At 34.4% G+C, this 27,724-nt stretch overlaps 5 protein-coding genes across 7 annotated transcripts; 4 read left to right on the top strand and 1 right to left on the bottom strand.

Annotated features, from left to right (window-relative positions):
* Positions 1 to 2,895: 2,895 nt before the first annotated feature.
* Positions 2,896 to 9,768, bottom strand: LOC122592902 (E3 ubiquitin-protein ligase MBR2). Of its 3 annotated transcripts, none has more exons than XM_043765228.1 (7): positions 9,572 to 9,768; positions 8,645 to 8,699; positions 6,849 to 8,516; positions 4,343 to 4,393; positions 3,607 to 3,702; positions 3,387 to 3,530; positions 2,896 to 3,238 (listed from the first exon to the last, which is right to left on the bottom strand). In XM_043765228.1, the coding sequence occupies exons 3-7, from the start codon at positions 8,376 to 8,378 to the stop codon at positions 3,107 to 3,109; spliced, it is 1,953 nt and encodes a 650-aa protein (XP_043621163.1). In that variant the 5' UTR covers positions 8,379 to 8,516; positions 8,645 to 8,699; positions 9,572 to 9,768; the 3' UTR covers positions 2,896 to 3,106. The 3 variants fall into 3 exon arrangements, with proteins under 3 accessions (XP_043621163.1, XP_043621162.1, XP_043621161.1); XM_043765227.1 differs by having other exon boundaries at positions 8,654 to 8,699; XM_043765226.1 differs by lacking the exon at positions 8,645 to 8,699.
* Positions 9,769 to 10,264: 496 nt separating this feature from the next.
* Positions 10,265 to 11,509, top strand: LOC122591861 (protein ALP1-like). The gene has a single exon (XM_043764090.1). The coding sequence runs from the start codon at positions 10,265 to 10,267 to the stop codon at positions 11,507 to 11,509; it is 1,245 nt and encodes a 414-aa protein (XP_043620025.1).
* Positions 11,510 to 14,098: 2,589 nt separating this feature from the next.
* On the top strand, positions 14,099 to 15,474 carry LOC122594353 (protein ALP1-like). The gene has a single exon (XM_043766823.1). The coding sequence runs from the start codon at positions 14,137 to 14,139 to the stop codon at positions 15,376 to 15,378; it is 1,242 nt and encodes a 413-aa protein (XP_043622758.1). The 5' UTR covers positions 14,099 to 14,136; the 3' UTR covers positions 15,379 to 15,474.
* Positions 15,475 to 17,221: 1,747 nt separating this feature from the next.
* LOC122593384 (40S ribosomal protein S16-like) lies at positions 17,222 to 17,872 on the top strand. Its single transcript, XM_043765781.1, has one exon. It carries the CDS (start codon positions 17,333 to 17,335, stop codon positions 17,774 to 17,776), a length of 444 nt encoding a protein of 147 aa, XP_043621716.1. The 5' UTR covers positions 17,222 to 17,332; the 3' UTR covers positions 17,777 to 17,872.
* Positions 17,873 to 22,521: 4,649 nt separating this feature from the next.
* Positions 22,522 to 27,035, top strand: LOC122593601 (wax ester synthase/diacylglycerol acyltransferase 5-like). Its single transcript, XM_043766030.1, has 6 exons — positions 22,522 to 23,363; positions 25,535 to 25,607; positions 25,744 to 25,811; positions 25,899 to 26,111; positions 26,459 to 26,596; positions 26,684 to 27,035. Exons 1-6 carry the CDS (start codon positions 22,620 to 22,622, stop codon positions 26,828 to 26,830), a joined length of 1,383 nt encoding a protein of 460 aa, XP_043621965.1. The 5' UTR covers positions 22,522 to 22,619; the 3' UTR covers positions 26,831 to 27,035.
* The last annotated feature ends 689 nt before the right edge of the window (positions 27,036 to 27,724 follow it).

Below are 27,724 nucleotides of genomic sequence, written 5' to 3'. Positions count from 1 at the left end.
ATAAATGGTTTAATATTTTAAAAACCTGAATAATTGGTTTTGTTTTTTTATTTAACCAAAAATCACACCAAACCAATATGTGAGTTAAATATAATTACCTGTGTATATACGCGAGTCATTTATCTTTATAATTTTTTTTTTGAAACGTGAATTTCGTTTAAGAACTTCGTGTCGCGATTTGACAGCGGAAGGTCTAACATACGTTGTCCCTCGTAGTAGAAATGTCTATTTCAAATACCTGATGGGAGGAAAACCCCCTAATAATCTGCCCGAACACACGACGATCAATAGGGGTAAACCCTGCCCTCTCAGACTTGAACCTGGTTATACCTAAGCCAAGCCTTTATAGAAAGACTTCCTATATACTTCCCAAATCTTGAATCCAAGACCTCCTACTTGTAAGGCATGTGCTCAGATACTTGAGCTAACTAAGAAGTACTATATCTAGTAACTAATATATAATGCATTGCTGTTAAAAAAAAAAACAAGAAAGGTGTATGTGTGTGTTAAAGTGCCAACGTTCCTGAATTGATTCTTCAACAAAAACAATAACAAACACACGTACAAAATTATTTTATAATTATAATTAATTAACATATAGGATTTAATAAAAGAAGATAATCGATCAATGAAAGGGTTTACATCATCTTTGATATTATTGATTCTAATTAATTATCAGATTTTTTTTCCAAAGTCCGGGTGGCGACTAGGAGAGTACTCGTGAAGAGTTACCTCTACTATACCTCCATCTATAATATGGATATCGCCACACTCATAAATAATGTCGTTTTTTTCCTAAATTAACCCTGCTGTAATAACGTCTGATGATGACCACGCGGGACGACTTCAGCTTCCAAGAAAAGGGTGTCCATTTTATCGTGTACGTCCGCAGGATGCAGCCGTGACCGTATCAGAACGATTGGCTTAATTTCAAATCTAGGAAAACCCTGAAGCCAGTCCCCCCCTTCTTGATGTCCGCGGTTCCAGGGATACTTAGAGTTACGGCTTCAAGGACTTTTTCACGATTCTGCATCTTGCACAGTGTATGAGACATCTTGTCTAATAATAACATCAATTTTGCAGCATTTACCGCCAATTCTACATACATACAAAACATGCATGTTTATTAATTAGTGGAGTATTATATTTTCAATTCCCTTTCAATATATATATCTGAAAAAAACCATCATATCATCTAATTAAAAAACAATCTTTCTGGAAGATTCGGGAATCTATATGTTTTACTATCTTTGGTATAACCCAAAAATATGCAACGCTTAAAAAAATGTCTTTTTATAATATAGGGGGCTATATCGTCGAATAGTTGATACATTGGTTAAATAAGGCTGAGTGATGGATAGATGTATCATGTGATTGTGAGTTCTAACTCCTCAACTACTTGGTCATGTGAATTAGCATAAACGATGTTGGGTTTTTTTTTTCTTTTTCTTTTTGGGTTTTTCTAACTACAGCCCTTTAGGCTGTTTTTAACAATTAATTACTTCCTAAACATAATTTATAATTTAACATAAATGCAGATTTATTTAAATAACTAATGAGTCCGTTTCTTTTGGTACTTGTCAAAGTTAACATATATCATACGAAATATGCATCTGAACATATCACATGTCGTATGAATATATATATATATGGGGATATATATATATATATATAAACAATAAAAAACAAGCATGAAAAGTTATGAATGAATCATATACACAAACAAGTAAAGCTAACAATAACAGATGATCTACTAATAAACTAAGACAGTATTAAGATGTTCTTTAAATGACACGTGGTGTAAAATCTATATAGCTTCCGTATATCGTACGGGTATTAGCTAGGACTAGTGTATGTCAAAACAAAACATACTTTAATTGAAAAATATAAAAAAGAAGAGTTTTGAAGATACAATACACAAATATATGAATACAGAGATCATATAAAACAAACTGATGGAGAAAGTAAGTTTTATTTTGATAAATAAAAGGTATAGAAAAAGTTTTGAGTTTTAATAAAAATAATTAGGAACAAAATGTTGACGAAGAATTATCATGTAATTTTGAGGTTGTGTGTAAGAATGAAACAAAACGGACTCATCATTTATTAATTTGGGGGAGTTTTCATTAAAATAAAATTATGTTTAGGAAGTAATTAATTGTTAAAAACAGCCTGCTGTAGTTAGAAAATCCCTTTTTTTTTTTTGTTTTTGTTTTTATCGCAACTCATTTAGTTTGCATTTGTGAGAAGATTGAGTTGCATTTTCACATCTATTTGCAAATTGTTGTACTTATTGTCTTATGGATGGGTGTTAATTATAGTTGTAGTATAAAAAAATATATGTGTGTGGAAAATAATTTTTTTTCTTTCTTATAAACACCCACTTTAACTTATTTCTATGTGAATTTAATTTTTCAATCAAAGCATTATCTTTTTCAACACCGATCTTTATCTACCTAACAAAATCCCGATCTTTGGAACAAATTACCAGCAACGACAGAACCACAACCACAAACAACGTCACTATGGACAAATTGTTGCCAACCCCTAACCCTACAAGGCTACAAGTCGATTTTTAATTAAAAAAAATAAAGAGTAATAGTAGTGAAAACGTAATGCGCATGACAGTATTTTTGATAAGGTAAAAGGTTACAAATGGTTTAAAAAACAAGCTTTGAAAACATAAGATTATGATCAAAAATATACTTAAATAAGTTCCAAAATAGAAGTGTGCTATAGAGTGGCTTCGCACCTATTATCAGTTCCCAAATAAAATCACAAGACAAGATTTATCAAACCATCACAAGAAAAAATGTAAAAACTCATATGGCTAAGGGCCGTGACATTATAGCAGCAAATCAATTGGCATATCTAAGAGCAATTGAAAAAGAACCATTTAAACATCCAAAAACCAAACGGTAACTTTCCATAAATACTTTCAATTTTTCCATGAATATTTTTATGACCTTATCTTACACCTCTTGTTTTAGAGCAACAGAAAGAGGCTGCAAAAAGGACATGTAAACTTACAGAACGTCGGGGCACCCAATTAAGTTTAAATGTAAAACTTTTTTAGAAGATTTCTTTTTTACTGTCATTTTTTCTTTCAAGGGGCCAGCCCAGTCATCTTGCAAATGGGGCAAATGTTTTTCTGAGCTAGCCACTGTTTGATGCAATCTCTGTGGAAATCATGTCCACAATCCAAGCTTCCGATATCGTCCCCTGTGTCATACTCTTCCTACAATACAATAGCACGAGTAAGAACACACGGTAATACGATTTGTAGAGTAGAATATGAAAGAGAAACAAATGCGACTGAATCAACACGCTTTTATTCAAACATTGTGTATTATATTTAAAAGAGAAGAATGTTATTAGTTCCTCACCTGACATATGCAACATGGCTCCAAATGTTGGGTCGAAAACGCCATAAATGCTATATGCTTTTTCTGTTTCATCGACTTCAAAATGACTTCCTCACTTAGCCCGGTGTTCACATCTCCTATACGTTCTTCCAGTGCTAGAAGTTCCTGGAACGAAATTCGTATTTTATTCAAAACTTAAGTACAGAGTAAACAGAGGAAATTAAAGACGGGAAATTCTCACCTCATAAGACATATTATCAACATCTAGCCTCAAGTCTCGATGCCTGTCATGCAACTCAGCGACCCCATTGATAAACGGATCGAACAGCATATAATCCTGGCAGATATCACAAACTGTTTGTTAAGATCAGATCAGATAAGTCTGTACCATTGCTACTGGCAAAGGACTTCTTGTGTATCATCATTAGAGCCTCATGAACTCTGGCTGTAAATGAATATCCATTCAAATGAACCGCATTCATATCAATGTCGCAAAAGATCTGATACCCAACTTTTTTTAAAGCTAACAGGTCAAATAGGCAAAATTACATAACTTAGCTATAAGTGAAATAAACCTATGGCTAATGGGTTGAAAATAGTAGTCCATGACCACGTATTTATGGCCTTCCGAATTGTTGTATTGTTTAACTCAAAAACATTGGGACATTATTGTAGTAACAGTTTAATAATCATATATAAGAGCTTAATAACTTATTGAACCCAAAAGTGACCAAAAAATAAAATAAAATGTGAGGCAGTAGTGCAGGACGACCCAACTAGCCAACCCACCCAAACAGGCCATTTTGACCCTTGAAATTTCAACCCATGACCTGTTGCTCAATCTCCCGAGCCACCCATTCTGCCACCAGTATTTTCACAAGTAATCAAATATGCAGGTTGCATCTAATTAGAAAATGCATATACTACTAGAAACAATATTGTAAAGCCATATAAGAGTGTACAAGACTACAACAAACCTCAGCCCGTAAGTTTTCACCCCTCCGCATTGCATTTAACACTTGTCGGATCTGTAACATGGACAATAAATGAAGTGTTTCGAGAACTTGAGAAACTTTTGGTGAATTAGATATTAACAAGAAAAAAAACACAGTTATAGTAAATAAGAAATGCATACAAGTCATGGAGATGCATATGCATACAACAAAATTAAAAGCTTAAATCCAGAGATGCCTATGTCAAACAATACAACTTTCCAGCTAATGAGTACTGACTACACAAATAAAAGAGAGGAAACATAGGACAGATTCCATACGAAATAAGACATGCAAGCAGAAATGCATATATCATTTCTTTATAATGTGGAAGGTGAAAACTGAAGTGGCGGAATCAGCACATAGTTCACGTTAAACATATCCTATTTGACCATTATCTGGATTAGTTTAAAGCAGCTCTCCGAGAAAGTGCTTTTTTTGGTAAGGGAATGTTTATTATGATAACTAGCCGATTACTAAATAGAAGGCTACTATTCATTGTTAATGATTTAATGGGCACAATTGTAAATTTAACCTATATATATCCAAGAATATAAATCTCGCCATCTTCATGTGAATCAAGTTCCAAAATTCCAGATTGTATTTCAACTCTGGAAGCTATCACCTATCTACACCCTAAACAAGCTGTTCACTGTAAACGATATCTAAAACCTCAAACATAGATATTTAATTCAATCATAGAAAGCAATTTGCAAACCTTATAACTCTTGTTGTAATTCATTACATATATGAGATAGTCTTTGCAAGTTGCTAGTTTCATGCAATATACTATAATTGTCTGATATATTCAGGTTCCGTTATCTAGAATTGATACTAAAGAGTAACATCTACATACATACCCTGAATGGAAAAGTGATATTTTCAGTCGGTATGGAAATTACTCCCTCAATATTCATAGTTTTATGTAAAAAAAGATAACCCCCCCTCCCCGTTTTTTTTTTCCTCCTAAAAAACAGCTTGATGTATCTATTTGACCCCTCCCATCTATTACTATTCTATCAATCAATCTCCAAGAATATCAACATTACCCTATCATAAAACAAAAAACCCTTTTCTCATTTGTTCAATATTTTGTACGTGGTTTGTCCCTCCCGAAAAACAAAACCCTAACATGGAAACGGGGACAATAACTGGCTGTTGATTTGTTCCCCTCATCACCAACTGCCGCCGTCACTCCACCATCTGGACATCCGCCGCCACCACTCCCCATATGTTATGTTGCATAGTGTGGTTGCTCTTCTAGTTGATACTGAAAGGTGGCCATCGTTTCTTCACTTGGTTACAATACAACCTCGGCTTCCGTATTTAACAACATATTATGACTTAAAACCACTATCTTTATTAAAGGAAAGATCCCATGTTTCCAATTGGTGACATGTCATCTATATTAGCCATCTATTTCAGCGGTAATTGCATTTAAGCCCTCCAACTTTTCCAACTTACACCCTAGACTTAAAAGGAAAAGTTTCTTTTCAACCTTTCTCCTTTTCCATCTTAACAATAACTTACATGGACCTAACATATGACTACACAAACAACATAATAACTAAACCTCTACAAATACAACTAACAAAAAAGTAGTTATTGTTCTATACCCAGAAATGTTTAGCATGATATATGCATTAGAAATTAAAAAACCTTTGGGGCACCATTCAAAAACTGAAATATATTCTACATAATATTTTAAACCATAAATAATGTAAAAAAAAAAGGTAAGCGGGTGAGAACCCTCTGGTCCCATGTACTATATTGATACCCAGGGCGCACACCGTATAGAACCCATGCCCGGTGACTCATAGTAGCGGTACCACCGGGGTTTCACCCCATTGGAAACCATTAACAATGTACATATACACATAAAAGTGAAAATAAGAAAAAACAAAAGAAACTTCCATTTCAAATACACGTAAACATTAGAATTAGATTACAGCCAATTAATATTCAAGTCAACCATATTTAGTCCTACCCAACAAAAAGAAGTACACATAGTGATTACCTTCTGGTGCCCTTGTGTTATCATAGGTCCATAATCTAATCACTATACAAGTACGTATATGATAGCATAAGTGCATAAGTTCAAATGGATATACATACATAGAATTCCATAATCACTATACAAGTATACCTATTACATTTAACTATGCCTTCAACGTACTTTTACTTGCATGTCTTACCATGCTCATATGAGAGTAAGATTTTGCAGTCTAGCATATTGGATTCTTAATATACAGTTTGTTTTACAATGGGGTGCCTAACATATAAAACTGGACATTTCTGACTTTTCTTATAGCTTAATGTTAATCCAAGAACAAAGCTAGCAAAATTATGTGCAACGGGAGGAGGTGGGAGGGTGGAAGTGACCTAAGATGAAAGTACTCTACACAATGTTACTGACACAAATAAAAAAAGGCACACAGTAGTCAGCATCCTCTAAGAATAATACTTAAAACTGAGAATACGAAACACAAACCTCGGACACCAGCCTTTGTCTTCCCTCGATGTCAGCAGCTAAAGCACGCCAATCATCCCCAGGTATCTCCATTAGTAATGCAGACCTTGGAAAGGGTTGATAATGATGTCTCTGACTAGGAACCCTAGATGAAATATGACCGTCTTCTGAGGTAGAAGAAGAGCCTGCAGGAAACAGGGGAAAGGGGCCTCTCTGCCCTCCAGACTCCACCCCTGCAGATGGAAAAAGAGTCCAAGGCGGTAACTCGGTTGATCCTTGCTGACTTGGCATTGTGGAATTAAGCTGTGGGGTCCAGAGAGAATTAAATGGATGAAAACCACCTGAACCACTAACATTCCTTGAAATAGGTGGTGCACCACCACCTCCATTCGTGCTTACACTTCCGGTAGCTAAGCTCCAACGAGTTGGATCTTGCACCAAGTTCCTCTCGGATGATGGAACAAAATTATGATGCTGCACATGGTTTCTAATATTTGGTTCAGAACTTCTCTCTAGAGGAAGTCCTGGAGAACTTGACGAGTTACCACTTCTTGACCTGATATTACTACCCCACCAGAAATGATTCGTGTTTCTTGGCATACTGGGAATATGCATTAACGGGGGTTGCTGGTCTGATATATTACCTGAATCAGTTCCTCTGGATGTCTGGTCCAAAAACTCATTAAGTAACAGTTGTCTATTAGACGATCTCTGAGATGTGTCTATATTTGGATGCCTAGTAGAGTTTCTGGTTGATGTTATATTATTATAAGGAACCCAACCTCTATGGCCAAAATGTGTTTGAGAGTTTTCTGGAACTCCTGGAGCACTCGTGACAACTCCAATTTGTGTGTTTGGAGGCTCCTGGCAATTCACTGGCATAGGGTCGACTAGACTTGAAGATATATTTAGGCTTCTAGAAGATTCTGGAAAGCAGCTTGAGCTGCCACCAGTGAGAGACTGTGAAGATGTCCCTTCTAAGGCTTTTCTTTTAAGACCCCAACTACCCAAAGATGACCCAGACTCGCATTCAGAAGGGCCGATACCATGAGAGGAACCACTAGCCGCAGACTCGGTTCTGTCAGACTTGTAAAGTTCCATAAAATGGAACCCATTATCATCACCATCAGGGCCCTCATATCCAACATCTAAATTAACATTCATATGGATACTTGATGAGCCAGCAGCAACCTGGCCACCAGGAAAACTGTCATGTGTACTGATTGTTGATGATTTAGGTCGGTGCTCTTTTAATCTCGAATCATGGTCCGGTTTCAAACCATCATTAGAAACGCGATCCTGTAAACTTGCTCTAGAGCTTGATTCTCCAACATCCCAGCTGCTAAAACTTCTTAAATTATGATGATTATTTGTATTCACACTACTGATATTTAGCTCCCTGGAAAGATCGTTATTTAACAACCGTCTTTCCATTGGAGATAAAATGTTCCAATCATCAGACTCATCCATACTAGTACTATTCGAATTTGACCCCTGATTCAGATCAACAGGCTCAGGGAAAGGATCAAAAATGCTCCTTTGACCTGGCATTAGGTCCAAATTACAATAATGATCACAATGGTAAACACAAAACAGTACTTAGCAGTTCACACATTACGCCCCCCAGAACTCTTCACTTATATTGAATGCATAGATACCACAAACTCTTGATGTTATATAGTCATGTTCCTGAAAAAAATAAATATATCAAAGTTAGGGTCATATAAATACATTTATAATCAAATTAGGAACACTTAACTAAATAACAATCAAAATATATCAAATCCAAATATGGAAGTTATAAAAAGTACTCGAACATTTTAAACCTGATGTCAAACCGATAAAATCCTGCCAAGGCTTCATCTTTATGAACTAACAATAATTAACATAGCATTAGATAACATTCTTATACCACTTTTTCCATGTCATAGCTAGTCTATCGAGCTTAAATTTTCATTACGCATAACTTACATATTCAAAGTTAGGCCAAAATTGCGAGTACTTAAAAGATTCAAACATTAAGTTCTGTCATTTTAGTTCAGTACATGATTAAAAATTAAAGATTTAAACCGGATGGCTTTTGTCTAGCGGAATTATAAGTGACATATCAATTAATAGGTTACGGGCTCATATCTTCAATTCGAGTTAGAGACAAATGTGTAAACAAGTGTGTAGGATATCGATATCGACATTTGCCTTAAAAAAATCAAAGCTTTATGAAAAGATAATAGCTAACAAACATTGCATAGTCCAAAAACATAATGATAAATAAATACTAGAAAAAATCATTAATTTGCATCTTGCAAAGTTGAAAGCTTTCAAATTTGATCAACTAAACTTGACCCACTATCCGAAAAGTCACCTAACAATAGTTTCAAAGCTCAAAAATATATCATAATCACTCATTCTAAATAAAAGGCTTAATCTTTAAAATGTATATAAAAAAAATTGCAGCAAAATTTGATATTTTTTATTGAAATTTCCATTTACAAGTAGGGATTCTGACACAAAAAAAAAAAGAAGCAACTTTTTAGCATTCTATAATATATAATCATAAAGGAAGCAACTTTGTGAATATAAGTGAAACCCCAGTTATTATCTACTTTCAAAAATGAATAAAAATGATAATAAAAAAATAAATTGATGGAATAATTTTGTTGCTGTTACAGATAAAGAAAAAAGATCTGAAATTTATGATTAACTTGAAAAAATAAACAAAAGGAGTGAAGATAGAAATTATTTACCGGTTGATATAAATTTCAGGGTGGATTGAAATTTGTGGAGATGTTTTAGTCGGTGGGATGATGAAGAAGAAGATAACGAAAGAATGGATTGATGAAGGAATCTGAAGTCATTGTGAAGAAATGGGGGGAGAGAGAGCAGGTGTTGTTAGATTTTCGTTTTCATTTCATTGGGAAAAAAGATTCGTGTTTTGGTGGGTTTATGGTGAGATATATGGAATCGGAATATGCTTATGATACCAACTAGTGCAATGCTGAGGTGGCGGTGGTAGGATGATGGTGACGATTTGATGGAGTGATTTTAAAATATAAGGGGGGTGGGAGTCGACGTGGGGTGAGGCGCGGTGAACCCCGGCCCCGCGTGGGAACACCGCTGCCGGTGGGTCGGGGTGGGGAAAGGTTGGCCGAAAACGGGCAAGGTTCGCCGAAAACGGGCAAGGTTCACCGAGGAGAGAGAAAGGGTAATGGGGCCCGCTCGCAGGAAAGGAACCAATGGTGGCTGGACACGTGGCGAGGGGAGCGGGGGAAGCTAGCCGTTGCCTTTTTTTTCTCTTTTCTTTTACCTCTTTCTCTATATATATACGCTCTTTTCTTCCCAAAACAATACACAAGTACTCTCATTTTCACTACATTTTTATAAAATTCAAACACCCCAACCTTTTCATCACTAATTTTTTACACCCAACACCAAAAAATATGGCTTCCGGTATTTTGGATAATTCGAGCGACTCTCCCGACGAGTCAAACGATAGCTCTATGGAATTCTTTGTTAACGCGTTACACTTTCTTGAAGATACGGCAACTTCTAGTGCTCCTCAAACTCGACGGTATACGGACCGGCGTCGGGAAATTGGTCTTGATACTCTTTTGAACGATTGGTTCGTTCAACAACCAAAATACGAAGACGATTACTTTCCAAAGAAGTTTCGAATGGACAAGACCATGTTTTTAGATATCGTGCGCGACATTGAAGCAAACTTCCCGTATTTCCAAGAACGTTACGATGCAAGAGGAAGAAAAAGTTTTACGGCGATACAGAAATGCACATCCGCCGTTAGGCAACTCGCGACGGGTAACGCACCAGACGAGTATGACGAGTACTTGTGCATGGCAGCCAGAATCGCACGAGAGACCCTTGATTATTTTTGTGACACCATCATTCGGTTGTATAGCCGAGAGTACCTACGCAGGCCTATGTCACACGACGTTGCACGCATCTTCGAGGCCCACGAGCTTCGACATCATATGCCTGGGATGCTTGGTAGCATCCATTGCACACATGTCGAGTGGTCGGCATGTCCTAGACGTTTGAGAGGGCAATACACGAGGGGTAACCACAACGGTCCAACTATTATGCTTGAAATCACCGCGTCACAAGATTTGTGGATTTGTCATGCTTTTTTCGGTGTCCCGGGGTCGAACAACGACATCAACGTGTTGAACCAATCCGATTTGTATGTCACAGCGCGTAACGGAACGGCTCCGGATTCTTCATTCCACGTGAATGGCCGAGATTATAAACGTGGCTACTATCTTAGTGATGGGATCTACAACAAGTGGTCAACACTTGTTAAAGCATACCCGTATCCAACCGACCCTAAGGAAAAAAGATTCAAGAAATTGCAAGAGGCGGCCAGAAAAGATGTCGAGCGAGCTTTTGGTGTCCTCAAAGGTAAATGGAAAATTCTTCAACGACCTCTTCGACCTCTAACGAAAGACAAAATTGGAAAGTATGTTCATACATGTATTATCTTACACAACATGATCATTAAGAGGGACAGGAGGGCAATCTCACCGATCCATATAATGGACCCGCCAGTGCAACCGGTGTTCGATGAAAGTGTGTATGCGGAGTTGATTGACGAAGAAGTTCACCATCGCCTTCGATATGATCTTACGGAGCACGTATGGGCTCAAGATTTGGCGTATCTCGATGATTAGTTTTTTTTTAGTATTATGTAATGTTTCTTTTATTTAAGTATTATTTAATGTTTATTGTTTTTAAGTATTATGTAATGTTTATTTTTTTTAAGTATTATGTAATGTTTCTTTGTTTTAATATAATAAAAGGGTATGTTTTTTAATTTTAATATAATTTGTGATTTTGTTAAGTAAAAATAAATGGAAATAAAAAAGATGATGTGGAAATTGGGGTTGGGGTGAGTGGCGCCACCATTTTGGGATGATTTGGGGTGAATTGGGGAAGTTTGAGGTGGAGAGTTTTTATTGGAAGATGGTGATGTGGATATTTGGGGAACTTTGGGGTTGGGGAAACCACTCCCACCCCCCTAAAAGCTTATAATTAGAAATATAAGGGTTTTTGTTAGGGGTGAGTAAAAACTGAATTGGAAAATCAAAAATCGATAAAACCGAACTGAAAAAACTGAAAACCGAACGAAATCCATTGGTTTGGTTTTCGTTTTTTTACAAACCGAACGGATCGATTCGGGTTTCAGTTTTATATGTCAGAAAACTAATCAAAAACCAAACCGAACCGAACCGAATCATATATTTTAATTTATTTTTATATTGATATCATATTACATTTGTATTTATTCTATTTATAATTTGTAAATATGCTAATATATTTAAACTTTTTGTCTTATTAGTGTACAAATCTATATAAATTGTATCTTTTAGATGAAAACGTTAATAAAATAAATTCAGTTTATAAAAGTTATCAATTTTAACACCTAAAAAATAAAAAATATATAATTAGTCAATAAAAAACATCTCATTTTTTAGTTTCTATATCTTTTTTTTTCTTAACAATTGAAAGTTAAATTTATAACATAATAAACAAAAAACGTAAAAGAAAATTATAAAAAAAAATTGAAACTGATCCAAACCGAACTGAAAAACCGACAAACTGAATCGAACAAAAATCGAATCCAATGGTTTTGATTTTCTAAAAACCAAAAATCGGTTCGGGTTTCAGTTTTAGGTAAAAACCGACCCATACTCACCCCAAGTTTTTATGGTATAAATTAGTTTATTAAGTCAATTTGAGTAATTTATAATATTTTTTGATTAAAAGGAGTTTATAAATTGGTCATTTTCAATATAACCTTTATGTAACTATTCAAAAATAAGAGGTGTTTAGAATTTTTATAAAAGAGTAAAGAAATAGAGATAGGCTGATTGTAAGGATGATGACATAATGGTTATCTTGTATAATAATTTAATTGGATGTTTATAATATAAGGATAAATGCACCGGAAAGTAAGTAATTATAATACGAAATGTCATAGTATGCGTGAACTACCAAATTTTCTATTATATATACAAATTTAATAAAAGTGTCCATGTTACGTAATATGGTATACGTGTCATCTTATATGAGTTGTCACGTGTAAAATTTTGATTAGTCAGCCATAGTTAGTTATACAATTTGAATATTTTACTAAATTCTTTCATACAATAGAGGTTTTAAAACTTTGTGCACACTATAATATTTCATTCTTAATTATTAACACACTGGTGCACTTAACCCTATAGTATATAAATAACTTTTAAATTTGATTATGAGATGTATTTAGTTATATGTAACAACCATGGAAATTGTCACGTTCAATACTACGTTGTCAGTTTACAAGCTCTTAATTGGTCGAGTACACCTAATAACCGAGATTTGAAAGCTCATTAAATATAATGAACGTCCGAATATTTCATTACAAAACATAACCATTTGTGTTTAATTATTTTTTGGGTTTGGATAGTATGAGTAAAAGTTTTAAACTGGGGACATGAATTATTTCATAATAAATTTTATATTTAAATTTGAATTTGAGTATATAAATCACCAATAAATTTAAGTCGGTTAAGTTTGAATTATACTAATCAATAGTGAAATATTCATTTGAAAACTAAAATTTTTGTGAAAACTAGAAAACTGCAAAAACACAATGTGATCTGAATTTAACACAATGTGTTTTAATTGTGTTTTTATAAAACACAATGTGTTTTATTGTTTAATCTAAAATACGTTGTGTTAAGTTTTAAATCATGATGCGTTTTTGATAGCGTTGTAAATCAAAAATTTGTTCAAACACACTGTGATATAAACTTAACACAATGTGTTTTCGAAAAATATATTAAAAACACATTTTGTTAAATTCAGAACACAGTGTATTTTTACTTTCACGAAAAATTTAGTTTTCAAACGATCAAAACCCATAATCAATATCAGCAAGGGTGGATAAGTTTAAAGGTCTTTTTATTTTATCTTAACTAAAACTTGGTAACACTTTTTTCATACCGCCGTAAGACAAGGTGTTTACATTTTAACTACACTCTTAAAGTATTACGACCTAAAAAACTTGTATAAAATTGATATCGAGTGTTTACTTATTACGAGTATTTTTTAATTTCGTTAAAGGTCAAATTTTTCATTAGAAAAAAAAGTAAAAAACCTTACCTTAGAAGTTATTTTGGACATGGTCACAACGTAAGCCAAAACACCCACGGTGTCAACCACTTATATTCAAAGATTCCATTCAACTCACCAATCATCATCCCCCAAATCTTTGCTCTGACACAAAATAAGACACACACAAAATCAAACAAATATGAACAAAAAGGCCCTGGCGGCCCTACTTTCATCCCTCATTTCAGACCTCTTAACCACCCTCTTAACCATCCCCCATACTTCCGGCAACCCATCATCTTTTCCGATCACCCCTTTTCTCATCAACTTCCTTTCGATCTCACAAACCATCACCACTCTTTCTCTTCTTTCCAACAAACGAAAACGGCCCGAACTTGAAGATGAGCCCGTTATTAGCCCGTCTAAAACCACCCGTTATGTCCAAGAAACCTTTACCGGAATACCTAGAAGCCCGGATTCTTTTAACCTTTGTTTTAAGATGAAATCGTCTACATTCGAGTGGCTTTCGGCCTTACTTGAGCCTTTGCTTGAGTGTCGTGACCCGGTCAACGAACCTTTAAAGTTGCCCGTAGAAGCCCGACTTGGTATCGGGCTTTTTAGACTCGCTACAGGTTCTGACTACGTCGAGGTTTCTAGACGTTTTAATGTTTCAGAACCTGTAGCGAGGTTTTGTGTTAATCAGTTGTGTAGGGTGTTATGCACAGATTTTAGGTTTTGGGTTGGGTTTCCTAGCCCAAATGAGTTGGGCCCGGTTAGTGAATCGTTTGAGAGACTAACCGGGTTGCTAAATTGTTGTGGGGTTATACATTGTACTAGATTTTTTGACTTAGAGGAACAAGAGCCCATAGCTGCTCAAGTTGTTGTAGATTCATCTTCAAAGATTCTAAACATTTTTGCTGGATACAATGGGAAAAGTAGTAGTCAACTTGTGCTTAAATCGTCGAGTTTATATAAAGATATTGAGTCAAATAACTTGCTAAATGACCAACCTATAGATTTAAAAGGTGTATCTATACCACAATACTTGGTTGGTGATCAAGGCTACCCTCTTCTTTCATGGTTAATGGTTCCATTTGTCCAACCCATGGTGAATTCGAATGAAGAGAATTTTAACAAAGTACATAATTCAATGATGGTTTCGGCTTTTAGGACAGTTGATAGTTTGAAGAATTGGGGTGTTTTGAGTAAACCAATTAAGGAAAAGATTAAGACGATGGTGGCTTATATTGGTGCTTGTTCGATTCTTCATAATGCATTGCTTATGAGGGAAGATTATTCTTCTTTATCCGAAGAACAGGATGAATATCTGCGATATAGTGACAGCCCGAAATATCATATGGAGACTAGTTTTTTGCATAGTTCAAATGAGCAAAAGGCATTTGAAATTAGAAGTACATTGGCTACAAGAGTAAGAAGACGTTAATGTGCAACATTCTTAATTGAAATAGGTAAAGGTATACAAGTAAATTTTGTTTCATTTTTTCAAATTCAAACAAGTTACTTGATCTGGTTTTCTGTTTTTTTTTTTTTTTTTGTCATGGTATTTGCTAATTGATATAGTGAGTTCGGTTGAGCCAATAAAACGATGAGTCTAAGACTCTAAGATATGTTTTTTATACATGTGAAATCTTGAATGAAGCATTAAGGCGACAATTTTGGATCATACATTCATGAATTAGTCGATGTTGACTAGTTTTCTTATATCTCAAACGACTCGAATAGGTTAAATATGAGAACATAGCAAAAAGAGGAATGTGCCAAACATGTTGAAAATCACTTTTAATGTAATACAACCTCCCATATCATTTTATTTAGGTATGTTAATCGTTTGAATTGGATCCACCTGGATCGTTTTGCCTCTGCACTTAGCTTCATTGACCATCTTTAGGTTCACTCAGTCAGACCATCCAAGTAGGTTAGCCCATACTTTAGCAGGACACCCTTGTCATAAACACGTTTTAGTTTGGGCTGAGCTGAGCTAAAAACCACCACTGGATGATATATGGATGTTGTAATTTTACATTAACGGCGTGGTGCCATAGCTATCTTGCATGCTTGTTACTTATAGCAGTTGTATAATTTCAAGTTTTGAACTATAAAGAGATCTTATAACAGTGCTGTAAGCGACTTGGCAGTTGAGTTAGATGGGATTTGAGTTCAACAGCAAACGTGTTTAAAGGATCCTGGTTCAGTCCAACTATTGATTTGCCATAGTTTCATGATTGAATTGGGATATTCAAGCCAGTATGATAAGGTTCCTCAAACCCCTATCTACGTGATTGACACAGTCAAGTTTTCCGTGAACAGATGGATTTAGTTCAAGCTAAATTATGCCTTTTAAAGGGTGTTCAAGGAAAAGGATAGTGCGATTTTCACAAGTGTTCAATAGATAACATATAATTAAGACTTCATCCATAATTATAAGCAAATACAGTTTACCAAACAAGATGAAAATAATCATAGAAATCAAAATAATTTTATGTTAAAATGCACTGATACAAACATTTGGAAGTTCTAACGATATTATAACTGGTAGTAACAAGTTAGCTTGGTGATAACTCTGACATAAATGTGCAGATCCAATGTTAGAATCCTCTTAGTGCAAACTATTTTTGTGATCGAGTTATGTCTGCGTTTATAGATGGAAATTTACATGGTTTATGTGGACGAGGGCCTTTACATAAACACTGTGAATTAGTGACTCACCAAAGATGCCATCATCTGAAAACACCGATAGCATAATGATGAATGACCATTCTAAAATGCAAGCCCCTAACGTTGGAAAATGACGAAATAAACGTTATTGTCAAGTTGTCAGCTACATATAATGTATAACCAGCAAACAACGTATTATACATTACTACAAATAATATTGCATTTGTTCACACTTTTAGGTAAGTGTGAACAAATTAAAAATTTTGTCACGCTTTTTAGTGTAAAAATATATTGAATTAAAAGTGTATGGAAATTTTTATATACTAAAAAGTGTATAGAAATAAAAGTTCACACTTTTAATTCAATATATTTCTACACACTAAAAAATGTGACAACACACTCACCTAAAAATGTGAACAAATGCAATATGATTTGTAGTGTATTTGTGAATAACAATATCCAATAACTTTGTGATTTATGTATCCGACATTACCAAGTTATGTGACATTTGATAAGTTACTAGTATTATTTTGCTAGACCAATTTCTCGATGGCCCACTAAACTTTGAGGCGTAAACAAAACTCGCACCAAAAAAAAGCCCACTTCTACCAACTTAAATCCACATACCCATCTCGAAAACCTAAAACCTATACATACAGATTAGATACACATATACATATATCTCTCTCCCTTCCCATCAAATTTCCCAAACTTAACCAACCATGGCGGCAGCACCACCACCAAAAAACGCCGTCCAATGCTTCGGAAAGAAAAAAACAGCCGTGGCCGTAACCCATTGCAAAGAAGGTCGGGGCCTAATCAAGATAAACGGAACACCCATCGAGCTAATCCAGCCCGAAATCCTCAGATACAAAGTATTCGAGCCCATTTTACTTTTGGGTCGACACAGGTTTGCTGGGGTTGACATGAGGATCAGAGTCAAAGGTGGTGGACATACTTCACAGATATATGCAATCAGACAAAGCATATCAAAAGCACTTATTGCTTATTATCAGAAATATGTTGATGAAGAACAAAAGAAAGAGATTAAGGATGTTTTGGTTAGATATGACAGGAATTTGTCTGTTGCTGATAAGAGGAGAATGGAGCCTAAAAAGTTTGGTGGTCGTGGTGCTCGTGTTAGGTTCCAGAAATCTTATCGTTAGATAGGCTTTATGTATAATAATGTCTTTTGGAGTATGTCTAGTTTCTATGAATTTTGTTTTTGATTTTGAATGAAGATTTTGTGACTTTTTGGCAGATATATTTCTGTCAGATTTTTGCCTAGCTATTTTAGTAGTATTATATACTCGTATTGTTTAGGATAATAGTGTTGGTCTTATATATGGGGAAGGGAATATGAGGCTGTTAGGCATCCAAGTTGGGTGAAAAACCCCTCACATGCTTTTTTTTTAAAAGGTAAAAATCATGGGGCCATGAATTTATTTAAAATATTAAAATATTAGTATGTAAGGGGTTTTTCACCCAAGTTGGGTGAGTTTTATACTCACTTTTCCCTTTATATATATATATATAGAAATGGAAAAGTGAGTATGGGGTTAGATGGGGAACCTCTCACATACAAATATTTTAATATTTGTTTGAATTTTAAATAAATACATGGCCCCCATGATTTTTATGATTATAAAAACTAAATGTGAGGGGTTCCCCATCTAAGCTTGGATGGGGGACAACCCCATACTCACTTCCCCCATATATATATTTGTCTCTAGGATGTTCGTTGTATGTTTTCGGTTTTCCGTGTTTCGTATTATGGGCTATGCTAATGCTAAATATACCTACATTGTTGTGTGTTTGTTTGATTGCAATGGATTATAGTGATCTAAGTTGTATGTAAGCTAGGTAGAGTACTTTGAGGTGTTTGTGTAAGCTTATGCTTAATCGTAAAGTGTCATTAGAATGGGGATTAAGTATATTTTAGAAAAGCCCATCTAATTATTTTCAGGGAATTTAATAGGTTAATTATAATGCAGATACACTATTAATCCCCTTAGCTTATCCAAATAGCCAATTTTATCGATTTAAGAAAATTGGCTTTAGGTGTAAAAGTGTGTTTGTGTTTGCTATGCTTTATGGTTATTTTACAGCAAAATAAGTGTGCCCATTTAAGTATTATCGGAGGTTCTTATAACTTTTGAGAATACACATGTATGATATATGTAATCACAAACACCCCTGAATTCACAATGTCTATGTACATTGCTTCAAGCAAACTTGTAGACGCTCTTCTATCCACGTGATTGGTTGACCTTGAGGGATTAAGGTTGCACGGTTTGTTGATTACACGGTTACACTTACACCATGTCAGGTGTGCTAGGCATAGAGTGCACATATGTACGTCTGCTATTCGTGTTTAGATCAACTGTACAGTGATCTAAATTACAGTTTAATACATATGCTTCTGGTGTAAGAGATATATTGATTTAAGTAGCAAACTGTTCATGATGGTGTCGGTGTAGTCAAAAGTATTACTTCTAGCAATCTTGTTGACAACCAACTAAAATGGCACTTGTCTGATCATTGAGGTAACATATCAGGGTTGTAGGGTTTAATTTGAAGACTTTGTGTTGTATCATTATATCTTGATGTTATATATATATATTATTGTAACTAATGTATCACGGGAATGTCAACAGTTTTTCCATTATGTGCATAAATGGTTGTTACTAGATCACTGGACAAGTTAGGTTTAGGTGATAAGATAACCATAGTCAACTTGCACTATCATATGTTCCTCTGATTATAAATATGGTTTTCTGTTTAGTTTTGGGCCATCATGCACTGCGATATGAAGTTCTTATGCGCGTTTGGTTTACAGAATGTTTTTGAAAGAATTGGAATTTATGAATGGAATTGGAATTTGAAGGAATTGAAATCTGAAAGTTTTAAAATCTGTCTTATGTTTAGTTGACGGAATTCATTGGAATTTATTTAATGGAATTGGAAAGTAATTTATAACAAATGACAAAATTACCCTCTATTTTTTTTTCATAAAAGATTTCCAGCTTATTTTTGTGGGATGAAAAATAAATTTTATGTTCACAAAAATATATTATATACTCTAGTTTTTTATCTCCTCACACTATCCCATTTACTACCTACTTCATTTCTTTTTTATTTCTTTTCTTTGACTTTCTCGTCCTCTGTAATCTGCATCCACCTTTCTTCCATTTTTTTTTTCAAAATGAATCTATCTCATATATATATAATATATATATATATATCAACTAAAATAGATCATGTATTTTCATTCAATAGATCATCTCAATACTATATACAAAAGCATCAGGTGTTGTTTGCCACGGTAAATGTGTCAGGTGGTTGTTGACGGTGGTGGTTGGTGGCGATGGTTGGTGGCGGTATAGTAGTGATGTATTGAGGAAGACGGTGTTGTTGTTTACCATGGTACATGGTCAGGTGGTTGTTGACGGTGCAACTGGGTTCGGTGGTTGGTGGCGGTGGTTGGTTGGTTGGTGGCGGTATAGCACTATAGTAGTGGACATGTTGAGGAAGACAAAGCTCAAGACATAGGTAAATATATTTTCATTATGTGGGGCTTTTTAGTAAAATTGTTTTAATTCCAATGGAATTGCAAACTTTCCATTGATATTGTGAAGGAATTGGGAATTCTTTGTTTTAAGGAATTTGATGGAAAGTTTTGAATTCCAATTCCATCATTTTCTCCAACCAAACAAGGGAAAGAGTGGAATTCAAATTCCAATTCCATTGAATTCTTAGAAATTCTATGAACCAAACACCCCCTTAGTGCCTTGCAAGGAACACCATAGAGTATAGACCTTTCCTGCCAATTCTATCTAATTATTTTATGTAGTATCTATTATCTTAAAGTTATTGATAACCTTGTGTGCACCAGTTGTGTCTCTAGGGGTTGTTGGGCCGGCTTTGTAGTGTTTCATAGATCATTGATTGTCGATTTTATTCTTGTGAGTGTTCCCTTTAAGAGGGTTTCAACCTTGGCAAGTTTAGTGTACTTATGTTCATCCATAAAAATCTGTCAAAATGATTGTCTTATGTTCAAGCTGTTTTTCAATTTTCATCCCCTTTTTGACAGTCTGAAATTTCCCCCTTTTCTTCCATGCATACATGGATGAGCAAAAGACCCGCTGACCCGGAACCGACCCGCCTGAAGCCCTAACAGGCCGGATCACGGGTCACGTTTTTAGTGCATTCACGGGTCACGGGTCGGGCGGGCAGGGTCAAGGCAAAAACCGAAAAATTGTGAAGGAAACCCGCGACCCGCCCGAACCCGAACCTTCACGGGCCGGATCACAGGTCACGTTTTCATGCTCACGGGTCGTGGGTCGGGCCGGGTTTCGACCCGTGCACATCCCTACATGCATACCTACATCTACTTATAAGTGGTCGGGCAAGCATGGGTGTAAGTTATTTGCACCAAGTCAAGTAGCCGAAAATTTGGCCCTACCCGTTGAATAATTACTGGGTTTGAGCTTGAATTACTTTGTTGTTCAAGTTCAAACTCATATATTTCATCATTGCCAAGCTTGAATAACTTTTTATGACTTTGTTATTTTATAGCTCCTTACATAGTTTTGTATTTTTGGTTCAAGATTGATACCTGTTCAGTTATATAAAACTATTTCAATTATGGTTGAGTTGCTCGTCCTTAAACTTGAGGCTTGTGCTATGGTCACAAACAATCTTATATAAAGTTAGACAACTCACATAATTCACTATAGGTAGGCTCGTTTGACTAGTCAAGTTCCATTGGCGTGTGCTTGCTCTTACATGAGCTCCCGAGGACGAAGTTTTATCCCGTCAAAGTAATTGGGTCTTTTCTTGGACAAATAAGTTACTACATTAATCTAATTAATGTAGCTTGTTCCATGTGCATACTCAGGGCCATATGGGAGAATGTATATACTTCAAAAAGATTGTTTCTTGGTCAAATTGAACCAGTCTTTTTTTTTTTTTGGTACACCAACTCTTAGATATGATATTCCGTAGGCGTATAGCTGGCTGCTTAGTTATGGAGTTATTAGTTAGAATGGTCAATGGTGCTATGTTCAGCTTTTGTTAAAAAAAACGGTCTTTGAATATTAGGTGTTCTAAAAATGGATAACTGTGACATCTTTTTTACGAGTATTGTTTACTCGTATGTATTTGATTAGCAAATAGGTATTGGTCTTGGTGGGCAATGTATAGTCTCATATGTCACTTTGAATATCTAATATAGTATTACAACGTTTTGGTAGTCAAAAACACACATCTGCCCATGTGGCCGGACAAGAACGTTCGATAACTCGATGAGCAGGATTGTTAAGCGAGTTGCAATGAGTTGAGTAGCAAAATTTGGGTCTGGATTGTTCAATAATTACTCGAGCTCGAATTACTTATATAGTACTGTTCGATCTCGAATTCAAATATTTCATCATTAATAAAAATATAGTGTCTATCAATAAAAACCACACCATAACAACAACCCAGTTTCGTTTAACAGGGTATGTAAAGGTTAGAAATATATATATATTTTCGGAATATTCCCATAGGTTATGAAAATATTGTAGCAATTATTAAATGTTGGAAGTCAATAAAATTTTAATAATCAAAAACTGGGTCAGTAAAAATAGTTTGCATTTTATTTATCAAAGTTAATTAAGTGTTTGTTCAAGTAATCTAGCACAATTCTAAGTTTTGAACAACTAATACAAACTAATTAAGTCGATAGCCAACAGTCAACCACCAACTAAATAGATTATTATACCAATAATAAGGAAAAGACTAGAATATATTAATTAAAAAAGCTAACTCTTTTGATACAAATTTGAATTGAAAACTAAGATAACGACTTTCATGAAAGATACTTAAAGTAGACTTTATAAGGAGATACAATTTCTAATATCATTATTATATCATCATATTTTAGTAACGTAAAACGTGTATACCACACCAGTCCAATATATATCGATAACGTATATACGTAACTAATTAACCCACGGTCTCTAAAACATGACTTTCGGTTCCGACGACGAACCATTAACACCAGCCGGTCGTTTGTTCACACAACCCTTAACCCACCAAATCATAAACTGCGCTCTCGGCCTATCTCGACCCATCGAATTCGATGAGGCTCGAGATGTGGTATATGATTCTCTTATGATCAAACACCCTAGGTTTTCCAGCCTTTTAGTCACGGACGATCAAGGCCATGAATATTGGCGAAAAACCGAACTTGATATCAATCGTCACATATTCCTCCACCCCGATCGCGTTTCTGATGATCACGTGGATGATGACGAGGCCGCAATAAATGAATTTCTAGCTGACCTTACGGTTTCTTGTCCTTTGAGTACGGATAAACCGTTATGGGAGATTCATTTATTATCTGCTCACAAGTGCGTGGTGCTGCGTTTACACCACGCACTTGGTGACGGTATTTCTTTGATGTCTTTGATGTTAACTTTGTGTAAAAAACTCGATGATCCTAGTCAAACGCCTACCATTCAACCCTTGGTTTCATCAAGAAAAAAAAGTGTGGAGTTAGGAACGTTTGAAAAAGTTTTGACATGGTTGAAAATGGTATGGTTTACTTTGATTTATATGTTTGAGTTTTTAATGCGATCGTTATGGGTGAAAGACGAAAAGACGGGGATTCGTGGTGGAGAAGGGGTAGAAATGTGGCCGAGAAAACTTGCAACCGCGAAGTTTAGTATTGACGACATGAAAACGGTGAAGAATGCGGTCACTAATGCGGTAAGTTTTAAAATTTCTTTTACATCACTCTATATGTATAGACTACAAATGAAGAACGTATATTTTGCATAATTAAAGTTCGTAAATTTCAATTAAATCAATACATGAAACAAGTGGTGTGTCGGAGAGACGGACTTGCTGACCATAGCTATGGGCCGTCTAACATATGAAAATATAATTATACTATATATAAAAAAATTATGACTTTTGACAAATTCTGTAAATGGTAAACGATTAAATAGGATACATATGAAAATACTAAACATTATAAATTTTAAGAAATAATATATCATAGATTCTGTTAGATATTTCGTTAGGATTAAAAGCATGCAAGGTGTATAGTGTGAGTTCGATGAATTGACGTATTGTATTGTATGTGGTTGAATTGGTTGCAAATCGTCCTTATCGGTTGGCCAACTAAATATCCACCAAAACACGGCAATATATATTATAGATGTAGGTCCATTATTATTTGCATAAAATCTCGATGAATATTGAGAGTTCTAGAGAATTAATTAAGGTCCACTAATCGTGCCGTTATAAAATCCTTTTTCCATTACTCTTTTTATCGGTTGAACCGACTATAACGAAGCCTAATTAACCGTTATAATAAGTAGAAAGTAAATTATTATCCTAAGATTATCCTGAACCAAAGAGATAAAAAAATCTCATTAAAAAAAAAAAACCTTTTTCATCCATAGTTTTTCCCACAGGTCTTGGTCCGACTACTAAGGAGTGACAAGCCTGTGGGTTTTTTCCCTGAATCATTTGTAACGGCTTATGGTCTACATCTCATAGTCTACACAATTATACGGTTAGGTGTTCTCTGATGTCGAATACCGATTAACTGTTAAAAAAAATCCAAAACAAAAGAAATGAAAAGGAATAAGGAAAAGAAATTAGGAGAGCAATTGTAGATCAAATAAGAGAGAAGAAAAATCAAACCAATGGTGATGTTAATTTGTACGTGGTTTCTTCTTGTCTACCGAATAATGAAAGGGGATAAAGAGCTCCATATGTTTTTTATTTTGTAGTAATTACTACCCGTAATTAAATTTACTAAAGGCTAAAAAAAGTGAGTTTTTTTTCTAAAATAGTGTATTGACTAAAATTATTTACCAAATTAGTATAGTTTTAAAAATATTTACCATTTTAGTAGAAAACTTTATTTTTAAAATTATAAAGATTGTAAGCTATTTGTAGACCAGGAAACAAACTCATAAACACTAATCACTCACCAGTTCTCAAAGCCATAATATTTCATTTTTTAAGATCTAGTAAAATTTTATATAGAAAGATCATTTACCCATCTCTTATATAAATCTATATACTTATTCATGTATCAATACATCTATTTTTAAAATAAAACAAGCCAATGAAGAGGAAGTAAATTCAAATTGTAAATGTCACTAGACTTTCAATAACAAAATTTAGTGCATGATAGACCTCTCATCAACCAAATGAATACAAATATGGTTTTAAGATGGCGTGGAATTCAGCTTAATTTACAAACGAGATACACAATCAGGGGACCAAATTCACAATTTAACAATGACATCCGACGAGCGCTACAATCAGATGATTCTGCCGTCGATGATTATTATTTATTAAATAACAAACTCTGAAACCAACCAAGTTGGCGGCAAGTTCGCACAAGCTAAAAATGAATGAGTGTTTGATTACCTGGGCAAATAATGTATCATTATTAATTTATTATATGTGTATATTTAATGATTTTATTTTAGGTTATGTGAATTGGAGGTAATTAGTGTTAGAGTCTAGAGGTTTATCGGTCTACCCATTGCTTTTGATTTTTCTTTTCAATTTTTAAATTTAACAAATATAATGTTAATAAGGTTTTATACTAAAATGGTAAATAATTTTGAAACTATACTAGTTTGGTAAATAATTTTAGTCACTACACTATTTTAAAAAAAAACTCAAAAAAAGTTGCCTTTTGATATTATTGCATTTTAACTAAAGTGCATTTATTACTGAGTATATTTCTAAATTTTTTATTTTGATCTTCAGATTATTTTCATTTATACATAATTTTACTTTTAATATATTTTTTTTTCTATTTAACTGATTATCCAGGCAAAAATATTAAAACCTTTGTTATATTGTTGATATATGAACTGAAGCCCAATAATATATCTTGCTGAATGCAGACAATAAATGATGTTCTTTTTGGAGTAATATCAAGTGGGCTATCAAAATATTTGGACAGTCGATCACCAAACTGTAAGTCTTTTTTTTTCTTTTTTTTTGTCTATTTAATTTCATCATCATTATATTAGATAATACTAAATCAACATTGAAATTATAAAGTTCACATTCTTTATGTTCGTTGTGTTTGTTACACTATTGTCTTTCCCAGCTCTTCAAGAGGGACTCCAAATAACCGGTGTCGCGTTGGTTAATCTAAGACAATCACCGGGACTTCAGGTTACATATCGATCTCAACCGTAAAGTCGTCAAAAATCATCACATATAGTCTTAGCTAATAGTATATATAATTTGTACTTTTATCAGGATATAAAAGAGTTGATGAAGAAAAATGCAGGGTCGGGATGGGGAAATAAATTTGGTGTTATGCTCCTACCAGTTTACTACCATAAGAAATGCTCCGATCCTCTTCAATATTTGAAAAGAGCCAAAATGATGATTGATCAAAAGAAGTTGTCCATGGAGGCCTTTCTTTCGTACCAAATTGGATACTTCGCTATGAAATACATTGGAGCAAAGGTAAAATATTATATATGGCCAATACCTTCCTCAAAATTGAAATTTTACCATGTATTTTTAAAAAAAATAATCTATATACTTTTAAATTTTGCATTCTTTTTTATCAGCTTTTGATAAAAAAAAATATACTATTTTGCCTCATCTTAAATTTTTTTTTTTTAATATCGTCTCTGTCTTCACATTGATTTAATTTTATTTAAGTATATACTGGCCATAGCCTAATGGTATGTAAGTTGTCCATCAAGTATAAGGTTATGGTTTTAAATCTCGTAAGAAACAAATGTGTAAAATATAATGTAGTGGTGTATATATATATGATGGATCAATATATAATCTTGTCTTTGTAGTTTGCAAGTTTGCTCAATTACAAGGTGATTTGCAACACGTCTTTCACGATTTCAAATATTGTGGGCCCGAGAGAGGAGTTCACTATTGCTGGCATACCGGTTACTTATATTAGGACGACATCATCAAGCTTATCACATGTACGTACAAGTTAATTAGCGACTTGTACAATTCATTTGTATATATTTACATGTAATTATAATCGACTGTGTTGAATTTGGATGCAGGCGATCACAATGCATATGGTGAGTTATGCCGGAAAGGCCGATATGCAGATTCTAGTTGCCAAAGACCTCATTCCCGACCCTGAAAACTTGGCAAAATGCTTTGAGGATGCATTACTTGAAATGAAAGAAGCCGCGATACAAACATGAAAAAAAAAATTAAAAAAAAAAATCCATTAGAATTCTATAAGATGTTGTCTATAGTATGAATATATACAAATGCAGGTCGTATTCTTTGCCATGTTGGATTCATGTGGCGTGATCAATATCTCAATTGGGAAGAACACTTTAATGTAAGCTGTTGTAACTTTATTTGTGAGCAACATTTTTCAATGAAATCTAAAAATTAGATATATACATGCCGAGGGAAAAAAAGAAAGTAAAAATAGTAAATGTTGAAGTTGACTTGGTACTTAACATCTTAGGATATTTACAAGAGGTTTTAGTCTCTAACCTCATGAGATACAATAAGGGTATTAGGAGTGGTTTATATGATTTTATCAACCCTACCGAAATTAGCCAATCAAATTCTTCCATCTCATTCTTATAATTCAACCCTCCCAACCAACTCTCTAAACTTTATCCATTGACATTCATTAAAATTTCCAACCCTTCCAAATTAATATTTTTAATTTTTTAAATTAAAAGAAAGTATTTAAACAAAGAAATAAACCATTTTGACTAAATCAAAATCATATGTTACGGCCAAAACTACAACAAGCAAAAACCATACGATTAAACGATATCGTCCATTACATAAAAACCAAATAAAAAGTAATTAAACGTCCATTCCAAGAAATAAAAACCGAATGAATTAACCATCGAAAGGCCAATTGTACGTTTTGGCGATGTGGTGTTTCTTGTTGAGCACCCATTCCAATACGATCGGGTCTTTCTCATCATCATGCGGCTTCTTGTTGAGACATCATGTTCCAAGTGATGAAAAATGATGGTATGGTTGAGACATCGTTTGTTGAAGATTCGGGTGTTGTTGATTGTACGTCGGCTGTGGAGTTACAAAACCATGGCCATGACTCAAACCAT

The sequence above is a fragment of the Erigeron canadensis genome, chromosome 3, assembly GCF_010389155.1.
Source record: "Erigeron canadensis isolate Cc75 chromosome 3, C_canadensis_v1, whole genome shotgun sequence".
Taxonomy (NCBI): Eukaryota; Viridiplantae; Streptophyta; class Magnoliopsida; order Asterales; family Asteraceae; genus Erigeron; species Erigeron canadensis.
This window is presented reverse-complemented; position numbering and strand designations above follow the sequence as displayed.

Excerpts from the sequence above, each read along its gene's own strand:
- LOC122592902 (XM_043765228.1), bottom strand. The coding sequence starts at position 8,378 with ATGCCAGGTCAAAGGAGCATTTTTGATCCTTTCCCTGAGCCTGTTGAT. Across the intron at positions 4,394-6,848 it reads GACAAAGGCTGGTGTCCGAG|ATCCGACAAGTGTTAAATGC; the intron begins GTTTGTGTTTCG and ends TCCATGTTACAG. Across the intron at positions 3,703-4,342 it reads GTGAAAACTTACGGGCTGAG|GATTATATGCTGTTCGATCC; the intron begins GTTTGTTGTAGT and ends GATATCTGCCAG.
- LOC122594353 (XM_043766823.1), top strand. The coding sequence starts at position 14,137 with ATGAACAAAAAGGCCCTGGCGGCCCTACTTTCATCCCTCATTTCAGAC.
- LOC122593384 (XM_043765781.1), top strand. The coding sequence starts at position 17,333 with ATGGCGGCAGCACCACCACCAAAAAACGCCGTCCAATGCTTCGGAAAG.
- LOC122591861 (XM_043764090.1), top strand. The coding sequence starts at position 10,265 with ATGGCTTCCGGTATTTTGGATAATTCGAGCGACTCTCCCGACGAGTCA.
- LOC122593601 (XM_043766030.1), top strand. The coding sequence starts at position 22,620 with ATGACTTTCGGTTCCGACGACGAACCATTAACACCAGCCGGTCGTTTG. Across the intron at positions 23,364-25,534 it reads AGAATGCGGTCACTAATGCG|ACAATAAATGATGTTCTTTT; the intron begins GTAAGTTTTAAA and ends TGCTGAATGCAG. Across the intron at positions 25,608-25,743 it reads GGACAGTCGATCACCAAACT|CTCTTCAAGAGGGACTCCAA; the intron begins GTAAGTCTTTTT and ends TGTCTTTCCCAG.